This window comes from Pristiophorus japonicus, chromosome 6 (assembly GCF_044704955.1).
Source record: "Pristiophorus japonicus isolate sPriJap1 chromosome 6, sPriJap1.hap1, whole genome shotgun sequence".
NCBI classification, from domain to species: domain Eukaryota; kingdom Metazoa; phylum Chordata; class Chondrichthyes; family Pristiophoridae; genus Pristiophorus; species Pristiophorus japonicus.
The window spans coordinates 157,186,247-157,197,526 of record NC_091982.1 but is presented as its reverse complement, the minus strand read 5'-3'; the positions used below and the strand labels follow the sequence as shown (position 1 = coordinate 157,197,526).

Genomic DNA, 11,280 nt, shown 5'->3' with positions numbered 1-11,280 from the left:
GCATGAAATTCTGTGTATAGAATGATTTTTTTTCTGTATAATTCCATTAACTTCAAAGAACATTTGTAATTATGCCAGCTTGTGAGGCTGTTGCATGTTGGATTATTCTAATAGTCATCTGAACACTATGTGCTACTGTCAAAAAGGTGATGACAAACCTATTGAGAAGAAAATATTTGAGGTGGCCCTCAAATTTCACCAAGTATCTCTGGGTTTCAATTGAAACATCCTCATAGATTTTGTTGGAACTCCACTGACTCGCTTCCATCCCCCCTCCCTCCTCCACCTCCCCAACCCCCCCACCACCTTTACAGAGGCACAGCCACTATTATCTAAATATTATCACTTACTGCATACCTATAGGTTTGTTAGAGGGTACAGTGATATCTGACAACTCTGGTCAGCAACTAGTATATTTTTGGAGCCCTTTATGTCCATAGCAGAAATCCAGTTCACTTTCTCTCCATGGTCAATACTGAGTTTTGGCAAAATATGATTACTTTTATTTTCTTTGCCGTCTTTTGCACCATGGTCACTTCCTTTAGACCCGAGACTTTTCTTAGCAGTGGAGCTAGATTTTTTCCGAGCTGATTTTGAAGGGCCTTTGCCATCGGTCAGGATTTGCTCACTGACGTCCCACAGCATGACTTTTGCATCATTCCCTCCAGATATCAGCCAATAAGGATGGGAAATAGAGTTCAGAAAATGGACCTGAGAAACACCCAGACTGTGACCACGGAACCAGTGGTCCAATTCAAACCTTGTTCCGGTCACTCTGAATAAGCGTATCTTGCCATCTTCGGCCCCGCAGGCAAATATGTTGCCACAGCTGGCTACTGTTGCGAAGTGAGCCAGTGGCGGATTGAATAGCTGGCATCCAGCTGGCTGCTGCATTTCTTCCTCTTCTCGTGCCAGATCCTGAAGGTTCACAGTCCAAACAGGGCGAGCTTTCTGCAAGTTCCACAGCATCACCTTCCCGGAGAAATCAGAAAGCAAATCAGTTTAGAAGTAAATGGCTGACAATTGAGATTAACCTTTCTTACGACTTATCAACCAGGAGTGAACTAACTGACAGGACATTAAGGAAGAGGACTCTGAACACTTAGGATCTTTGCGATAATATTTACATGTTATCATTCCCATTCACAGGAATAGAATCTTAAGATTCCTAATATCAGAGTCATAATACATCAGTCAACTAGAGGTCTTTCCTCTAGTTGACTGATGTATTATGACTCTGATATTAGGAATCCAGGAAACTTTAATATCTGGATTATCTACTCAGTAGTCATTAAGCCCCATAGACCAGAGGTTACATGTTGAGTCCCTGGGCTGATCTCAGTCTGGGCAGCAGTTGGGGAGTTATAATTGTCCTTAGGATCACTGGAGTAGAAAAAAAAAAGCCAGGATTTCTAGGAACCCCTACTGGTAAGTGGATAAGTAGATGTCAGTTGAGGACCAAATTTGCCTGGGCTGTGATGTCCTACATTCACTGTTGAGGCTTACACATGAGAAATGGCCTTCTGTGGCAGTTACCACAGGGCTATCACCTATGGAATCCAACAAGAGTCAGCAACTTCAGGAGGAGGGAAGAAAAAAAAGAACATTGGAATTTTAAAAGACTCTGATGTCCAATGTACAAGAGTCCAATACTGGACCAAAAAACTCAAAGCGGAGGAATCTTACTGCACCCAGGATGTCTTCTCGGTTTATAGTCTATTAGTATACAGAACAGGAAATATTGCAGTTAAACCAATACAATTTAAGATTGTGTTATATACTTGTCTGATAAATTGCTCACACCACCAGTAACAGACCTGTAACCACCAGTACATCATTCTAATGTTATACAGCTCAAATGGTGTCACCCAAGTTTGGAAGGACAAAGATCTAAAGCTGTACAGTTGAAACTTTTTCATAGTTCAACTGGACATAGTAATAAAATTTGCACCCTGATATTACAGAATCCCTCCCACCACCAATTATACTTCACTGAAATTCTGATAACAACAGGGAGCAGGCTTTGTAAGTTTGCTCTTAACCATGCATGTATATTTGCTAAGTACATAAATATTTAAAAAATCTTGTATAGGACATGCACTTCCGGTCCATAAACCTTACATACAGTAGTTATGATTACTGATCATGTTTTTCTGTCAACATTTAACATTGTAAATAAGGAGAAACTGTTTCCAGTGACAAAAGGGTTGGTAACCAGAGGACAAAGATTTAAGGTAATTGGCAAAAGAACTAGAGGCGACATGTCTGGAATGCCCGACCTTAAGAGCTGGGGGCTGGAAGCAGATTCAGTGATAACTTTCAAAAAGGAATTGGATAAGTACTTGAAGAGGAAAAATCTGCAGGGTTATAGGGAAAGAGCAGGGTAGTGGGACTAATTGGATACCTCTTTCAAAGAGTTGGGACAGGCACAATAGGCCGAATTATCTCCTTTTGTGTTATATCATTCTATGATTAATTGTAGAACATCACTGCATGGATATTTATATTGGTTGCATAAGCAAGTTGCCCATCCTTTCTTCAAGTTATTGTATTTAGAATGACATTTGGATTAAAAACTGATTACTTTAAAGTTTCAGATTTACTTAAACTTTAATTAATTGGAGAAACAGTGTTAACTCCAAGAACAACTAAAGCATTTCAATACCATACCAAAAATTACTTATTTTTCCCCTTTCTTTTCCAAAAGTGTCAGCTGTGGCTCAGTGGGTAGCACACTCCCCTTGGAGTCATTAGGTTGTGGGTTCAAGTCTCACTCCAGAGACTTGAGCACATAAATCTAGGCTGACACTCCAGTGCAGTACTGAGGGAGTGCTGCACTGTCAGAGGTGCCGTCTTTCGGATGAGACATTAAACTGAGGCCTCGTCTGCTCTCTTAGGTGGATGTAAAAGATTGCACTATTTCGAAGAAGAGCAGGGGAGTTATTCCCGGTGTCCTGGCCAATATTTATCCCTCAATCAACATATCAAAAAGAGATTATCTGGTCATTATCACATTGCTGTTTGTAGGAGTTTGCTTGTGCGCAAGTTGGCTGCCACGTTAACCACACTCCAAAAATACTTAATTGGCTGTAAAGCGCTTTGAGACATCCGGTGGTCTTGAAAGGCGCTATATAAATGCAAGTCTTTCTTTCAATACTGGAAATATAGGGCATTAATACAATGAGGAATTCAATTGACACTAAATCCTAATAACAGCTGAATTATTATCTGAGCCTAAAGATTCACATTACTATCTTGTGACTTGCTGTTTGACACCACTATTTATAAGGCACACAATGTTGCAGATTGAGCACAGCACTGTAGTAGCATTAGTCTGACCTATTTTTCTAAATGTCATTTGGCACAATAAAAAAGATTATTGATTTTGCAGCATAGATCCTGAAATGGCAATTTTACAAGTAATGTGTTTTTTTTAAACAGTATGCAGCAAGATATTTTCCTGCCCAGATAATCGAAGCTGAGCGTATGAAAGTTTTATTAAACTATCATGTACTACACTGCCCTACATAAACTACATGAAAGAAATGCTGCCATCCTGCACGTCTGCTGTTGACCCATGCTGCTAGTTTAAACTTGGACATGGTAAAACTAAGTTCATTCACTCTGATATACCAATGTACATATCTATGTACGTGCAGGAGGCTACTTAAGTTGTTTTTTAAAAAATATGATTAAGAAACCAATACAGTGATGATGAAATTACTTTCAATGCAATACACATTGACTTTTAAATTCAGGTATAGGGCGTGTGTTCAAATTATGGTCCCCCAAACACAGGCAATTCAGTCCTACTTGAGCTTATGTTTCTTTCTTGCCGGTTTATCCCGTTTGAATTTTATGGAGGTTTGCAAAAGGCTATTTCTAGTACTGTTGCCTTACTGATGAATAAATTCATCACAACAACAAAATCTATTAGTATCAGCAACTTGACACCTATGTAAGTTGATAAAACATGGATTAAACTTTACACCTAGCCCCTGAAACTTCACAGGTACATAGTCACGAAGACAAAAAGTTCCTGTTTTAAGGCACTTTATATTGATGCTCATTAACAGGGGAGAATGGCTTTCAAGCAGATGCCCCTGAACACTGGAAGGCAACCTCCTGTGTCTCCCCAGTCTCCATTGGAGAGCCAACAGAAATACTGTTTCCATTCTTGGGATCTACATAAACTTGGGTCACAAGAAGCTGCATAGCTTGCCCCATTTTGGCAAAGAAAGAACTTGCATTTATCAAGCACCTTGCATAATCTCAGGAGGACAAAGCGTTTGATTAGGGCAGGGAAAATGGAGTACGAGAAGAAGCTTGCAGGGAACATTAAGGCGGATTGCAAAAGTTTCTATAGGTATGTAAAGAGAAAAAGGTTGGTGAAGACAAACGTAGGTCCCCTGCAGTCAGAATCAGGGGAAGTCATAACGGGGAACAAAGAAATGGCAGACCAATTGAACAAGTACTTTGGTTCGGTATTCACTAAGGAGGATACAAACAACCTTCCGGATATAAAAGGGGTCAGAGGGTCTAGTAAGGAGGGGGAACTGAGGGAAATCTTTATTAGTCGGGAAATTGTGTTGGGGAAATTGATGGGATTGAAGGCCGATAAATCCCCAGGGCCTGATGGACTGCATCCTAGAGTACTTAAGGAGGTGGCCTTGGAAATAGCGGATGCATTGACAGTCATTTTCCAACATTCCATTGACTCTGGATCAGTTCCTATGGAGTGGAGAGTAGCCAATGTAACCCCACTTTTTAAAAAAGGAGGGAGAGAAAACAGGGAATTATAGACCGGTCAGCCTGACCTCAGTAGTGGGTAAAATGATGGAATCAATTATTAAGGATGTCATAGCAGTGCATCTGGAAAATGGTGACATGATAGGTCCAAGTCAGCATGGATTTGTGAAAGGGAAATCATGCTTGACAAATCTTCTGGAATTTTTTGAGGATGTTTCCAGTAAAGTGGACAAAGGAGAACCAGTTGATGTGGTATATTTGGACTTTCAGAAGGCTTTCGACAAGGTCCCACACAAGAGATTAATGTGCAAAGTTAAAGCACATGGGATTGGGGGTAGTGTGCTGACTTGGATTGAGAACTGGTTGTCAGACAGGAAGCAAAGAGTAGGAGTAAACGGGTACTTTTCAGAATGGCAGGCAGTGACTAGTGGAGTGCCGCAAGGTTCTGTGCTGGGGCCCCAGCTGTTTACATTGTACATTAATGATTTAGACGAGGGGATTAAATGCAGTATCTCCAAATTTGCGGATGATACTAAGTTGGGTGGCAGTGTGAGCTGCGAGGAGGATGCTATGAGGCTGCAGAGTGACTTGGATAGGTTAGGTGAGTGGGCAAATGCATGGCAGATGAAGTATAATGTGGATAAATGTGAGGTTATCCACTTTGGTGGTAAAAACAGAGAGACAGACTATTATCTGAATGGTGACAGATTAGGAAAAGGGAAGGTGCAACGAGACCTGGGTGTCATGGTACATCAGTCATTGAAGGTTAGCATGCAGGTACAGCAGGCGGTTAAGAAAGCAAATGGCATGTTGGCCTTCATAGCGAGGGGATTTGAATACAGGGGCAGGGAGGTGTTGCTACAGTTGTACAGGGCCTTGGTGAGGCCACACCTGGAGTATTGTGTACAGTTTTGGTCTCCTAACTTGAGGAAGGACATTCTTGCTATTGAGGGAGTGCAGCGAAGGTTCACCAGACTGATTCCCGGGATGGCGGGACTGACCTATCAAGAAAGATTGGATCAACTGGGCTTGTATTCACTGGAGTTCAGAAGAATGAGAGGGGACCTCATAGAAACGTTTAAAATTCTGACGGGTTTAGACAGGTTAGATGCAGAAAGAATGTTCCCAATGTTGGGGAAGTCCAGAACCAGGGGTCACAGTCTGAGGATAAGGGGTAAGCCATTTAGGACCGAGATGAGGAGAAACTTCTTCACCCAGAGAGTGGTGAACCTGTGGAATTCTCTTCCACAGAAAGTAGTTGAGGCCAATTCACTAAATATATTCAAAAGGGAGTTAGATGAAGTCCTTACTACTCGGGGGATCAAGGGTTATGGCGAGAAAGCAGGAAGGGGGTACTGAAGTTTCATGTTCAGCCATGAACTCATTGAATGGCGGTGCAGGCTAGAAGGGCCGAATGGCCTGCTCCTGCACCTATTTTCTATGTTTCTATGTTTCTATGATGCCCCAAGCACTTTACAGACAATGAAGTACTTTTACTGTTGTAATGTAAAAGGTCCCACAAACAGCAATGAGATAATGATCAGATAATGATAATGAGATAATGATTGTTTCTTAGTGATGTTGGTTGTGGGATAAATATTGGCCAGGACACTGAGGAGAACTTCACTGCTCTTCTTCAAATAGTGCCATGGGTTCGTTTACGTCCATCTGAGGGGACAGGGCCTCGATTTAACATCTCATCTGAAAGACGGCATCCCTGAAGTGCCAGACTGGATTTTGTGCTCAAGACCCTGGAGTGGGTCTAGATCCCAAGACCTTCTGACTCAGGTGAGAATGTTATCAAGAAACTAAGGCTGACATGTAGTACAGGCCTTCTTTTTGAAGATACATTTACTGGGTCAGTCAGAAATATTGACAAGCAATCTTCTCCGCGGCCACTCCTCCTCGGAAAATAGAAATCTAAATGGGTTAGAGGCGCAAATAGATCTAGGGGTACAAATTCATACATCATTAAAAGAAGCAATGCAGGTTAAAAAACTATAAAAAGTGCAAAGCACTGGGGATCATTTCCAGAGGAATAGAATTCAAAAGCAGATTAGTTCTGTAAAACCTTGGTTACACCGCAAGTAGAGTTGTCAACAGATTTTCGTTATGAACTCTGCATGGTATTACACATGCATGGATAAAAAATAAAAACTGGCCTCTCTCACACAATTCCGTGAAGCTGGGTCAGAGCAGGACTGTAGAAGGCCTGATCCAATGCAGCACAACTGTCTGGCATCTGAACCGACATCTGATGCATAGAAACACCATAAGAGAATGAGAAGAGGCTTCTCTTTCTGTCTCTCCAGTGAAATTTCTGGCTGATTACTTTCGCACTTCTTTTAACCATCACTTCATAATTGAAGCAAAAGGAACAGTTTAAAGGTGCAGCTGAATATTTGTGCCTCACAAGGAGCTTCAGATTCACATTTTCCAGTGTACTCCACTTAATAAATAATCTCAACTCAGAATACTGATAGTGTGAAAGTGTTTAGATTACATAAGGCATCCATCATTTCATATAAAAAGGAACATATTTTCTCCCAAAATAGATCCCCGAAAATTTGACTTCAGAACAAGCTGCTACACTGTATGTTGTTGAACAATCAGTACTAGGCGTTTCCAAACTGAAAAATGTGTCTGCTTATCAGCTGGAATCATGAAACGTGGTGTCTGGATCGAGGACCCATTCTTTTCAACTTTTGTTGTGTCGAAGAAAACTGCTTAACTGAACTAAGAGAATAATTCTTGGTCCTGTATGATGATATCTTGCTTGAAAAACCACATGTTAAATGTCCTCCTGTTCCCTTTCGAAGTCCAGTTACGCGACCACACACGCAAAATGTTTGCAATGCTATACACACCTGCATATCTAATCCACAGGACAGTAAACTCTGCGGCCGCTGAGGTCGGAAGGTCACACAGGAGCAAATATTTGAATGTTTCCGTAGAGAGCGGCTGACCTTCTTGCTTGCCAAGTCTAAGACCTTTATTGATCCGGAATCATCCGCAGTTGCAAGATGGCTGTCTGTTTCATTAACGGACAAGTAGTTTATCTCGTCCTCATTTACGTGGAAGCGCTCAGTGGGTTCCTTAAGGGACCGAATATCTAGTACGCTTATTGCTTCGCCGTGAGATGCGTACAGTATGCTGTCACAAGTGTGCGAGAATGACACGCAAGTAACATCGTTGCTGACTCCTAGATTCATGCAGCCGATGACAGCACCCTGGCTGTTCCAGACTGTAAGGGCTCCCTCCTCTGCCCCCGATGCTACAAAACCCTCACTGCTAACATCCAGGCACAGCACTGAAGCTGAATCCCCTGCGCTCCACGTGGTGGCCATTGTAACCTAAAAAAAGGTGCAAAATAACATATTAATAGGGGCAACATTTCCCTTACACAAACTGCAGCAACGACTCAGATACTGAGTCGTAGCAGGCAAGGACCAATCTGTAATTGTTAATTAGCAAGCTCCATCCAGTGCCCCCTCCCTCATGTCCCCTTCTCCTGGCCCCCTTCAATTTTTCCCTCCTTACATTCCCTTCCCCATTATTCCAACTTCCCCAGTTATTCCCACCCTTTCCTCCTTCCACCCCTCCCCTTCTCGATCCACTCCGCCCTCTCCCCTCGATCCAACCCTCCCGAGTCCACCCTCACCCCCCTCAGTCCACCCTCCCCTCGATTCCCCCTCCCTCAGTCCACCCTCCCCTCAGTCCACCCTCCCCTTGATTTTCCCCTCCCTCAGTCCACCCTCCCCTCGATTCCCCCATCCCTCAGTCCACCCTCCCCTCGATTCCCCCCTCCCTCATTCCACCCTCCCCTCAATCCCCCTTTCCCGCGATCCTCCTCCCTCAGCACCCCTCCCCTCGATCCATCCCCTCCCTCAGTCCACCTTCCCCTCAATCCCTTCTCCCTCAGTCCACCCTCCCCTAGATCCCCCCACTCCCTCAGTCCACCTTTCCCTCAATCCCCCTCCCTCAGCACCCCTCCCCTTGATCCACCCCTCCCCTCCTTCAGTCCACCCTCCCCTCGATCCCCCCTCCCTCAGTCCACCCTCCCCTCGATCCCCCCTCCCCTCGATCCCCCCTCCCTCAGTCCACCCTCCCCTCGATCCTCCCTCCCTCAGTCCACCCTCCCCTCGATCCCCCCTCCCTCAGTCCACCCTCCCCTCGATCCCCCCTCCCTCAGTCCACCCTCCCCTCGATCCCCCCTCCCTCAGTCCACCCTCCCTCGATCCTCCCTCCCTCAGTCCACCCTCCCCTTGATCCCCCCTACTCCCTCAGTCCCCCCTCCTCTCCTTCAGCCCACCCTCCTCTCGACCCCCCCGCTCCCTCACCTCCCCCCCCCCCCCGCTCCCTCACCTCCCCATGACTGGCTGGAGTCTGGCTGTGCGGCCCAGTACGGGCGCAGCGAGTCCGACCGGAAAGAAGCAGATTCTCACCGAGCCGGTCCTGCTCCTCCCCACCGGTGCTGGCGCTTTCGAGCCCGCCCAGTACCCTCCCGCTCACCCTCAACCTCACCCCCCCTCGGTGTCCCGTCCCCCTCACCCACCGCGAGCAGCGCCACGCGACTGCGCGTGCACGACCCATGCGGCTCCCGGCAGCCTGTGTGGTGCGTGGGAGGGCGGGCTCCCCGGTGCTGGCGCTAACTGTCAGGCGGGCTGTGTGCAGGGACGGCGTAACCTTGTGAGAACCGGCTGTCCGCTCAGGTGATGCGGGGCACAACAAGTGACTATTGCACAGTCACTCATTCCGGTAATCCTGCCTCATGTGGGGAAAGTGTTGAGAAAACCCGTTCAGTGTTGAGGTTCGATCCTCTTCATGGAATGAACTCCCAGTGATTGAAGGAGAATCCGTGATAGCTTTTAAGGGTTATTGTTGTTGGGGGTGGGGGATAAATGTTTGATGAAGGAAACGTTTTTTAAAGTGTATGGGGAAAGGAGAGGGCAATGAAAATGTTAACATCTATCATTCCAAGTGAGGGCATCCCCCTTTTGATGAGACATTAAATCTGTTAGCCCAGTCAGGTGGATGTTAAAGATTCCCATGGCACTATCTAAGAAGAGCTGAGGTCTTTTGAACTGATTTTGATTGCTTGCGTGCTTCTGAGAGGAGTTTTCCAGATTTTGTTCCTTTTTTGCCCTGGGTTTCTTCCAGTTTATTTTTTCCTCTCCCAGGAAATTACATTGCCACAGGTGAGTGGCAAGTGTCTAACCATGGATACTCAAGGCATCATGAGTGTGGGGCAAGCTTGATGGACCAGCTGGGCTTTTCGTGCTCATCATTTCCATATGTTTGTAAGAGCATACAAAGTTAGTTCTCTTGGTGCTCTGGCTGATATGCCTCCCTCAACTGACACCATCAGAAGCATTTTGCATTACTCCTATCCTGTTATGGAATGTGCAGGAAAATACATCTCTTCTCCATCCGTATCACCTTATGGCACAGTTTGCTCCTCAGGTTCACCAAATCAATGGAATGGACACTGGACTTTTATCTTTGCCTCACAACGCCACGATACGACTTGGGGTTGTCTTTATTTCTCCCTGCCTTCAATCTAGCAGCACCTACAGACTTTTGCAATTGTTACCTTGAATCTGTGTAGTTGTGGCGTTTAACCTTTTTAAAGAAACATGGGTCTGGATGATTATTTTCACCACACCTTCACATGGTTGAGTAACTCTGTTCACTCCGGACCTTTTGAACTCTGTTGCCTGTAACTCCATTCCAAGTACTATTTCGAGAGATCTAGCAGACTTTAGTTTGTCTTCCTCTGCATTGACATTTTTTTCCAACCATCATCATCGGCAGTCCCTCGAAATCGAGGAAGACTTGCTTCCACACTAAAAGTGAGTTCTCAGTTGGTTGTACAGTTCAATGCGGGAATTACAGTCTCTGTCACAGATGGGGCAGACAGTGGTTGAAGGAAAAGGTGGTTAGGAGCCTGGTTTGCCGCACACTCCTTCCGCTGCCTGCGCTTGGTTTCTGCATGTTCTCTGTGACCAAGTCTCGAGGTGCTCAATGTCCTCCCGGATGCTCTTCCTCCATTTTGGGCGGTCTTGGGCCAGCGACTCCCAAGTGCCGGTGGGGATGTTGCACTTTATCAAGGAGACTTTGAGGGTGACCTTGAAACATTTCCTCTGCCCACCTGGGGCTCGCTCGCCGTGTCGGAGTTCTGAGTAGAGCACTTGCTTAGGGAGTCTCGTGTCGGGCATGCATACGATGTGGCCTGCCCAATGGAGCTGGTCGAGCGTGACCAGTGTTTTGGTGCTGGGGATGTTGGCCTGAGCGAGAACACTGATGTTCGTGCGTCTATCCTCCCAGTGGATTTCAAATGATATACAAAGTGGTTGGTTATTGGACCAGAAATTCCTGTTTCTTCTTTCCACGAGCGTTCGACTAAAAGTAAGAGAAAAGCTGCGCACTTACCTTTTGGTCGAATGCCCGGCAGAGATCCCGGACTCGAGGCCTCCTCTTCTTGCGCAACGGAGCGCATTCACGTTGGGACGTCCGCAGGAGTCACATGGA

The 11,280-nt window shown here is 45.4% G+C and overlaps 1 protein-coding gene across 3 annotated transcripts; it reads right to left on the bottom strand.

Annotated features, from left to right (window-relative positions):
* Window positions 1–303: 303 nt before the first annotated feature.
* wdr53 (WD repeat domain 53) lies at window positions 304–9,376 on the bottom strand. Of its 3 annotated transcripts, none has more exons than XM_070882208.1 (3): window positions 9,305–9,376; window positions 7,617–8,102; window positions 304–972 (listed from the first exon to the last, which is right to left on the bottom strand). In XM_070882208.1, exons 2-3 carry the CDS (start codon window positions 8,094–8,096, stop codon window positions 358–360), a joined length of 1,095 nt encoding a protein of 364 aa, XP_070738309.1. In that variant the 5' UTR covers window positions 8,097–8,102; window positions 9,305–9,376; the 3' UTR covers window positions 304–357. The 3 variants fall into 3 exon arrangements, with proteins under 3 accessions (XP_070738309.1, XP_070738311.1, XP_070738310.1); XM_070882210.1 differs by lacking the exon at window positions 9,305–9,376 and adding an exon at window positions 9,195–9,255; XM_070882209.1 differs by lacking the exon at window positions 9,305–9,376 and adding an exon at window positions 9,115–9,163.
* Window positions 9,377–11,280: the final 1,904 nt, after the last annotated feature.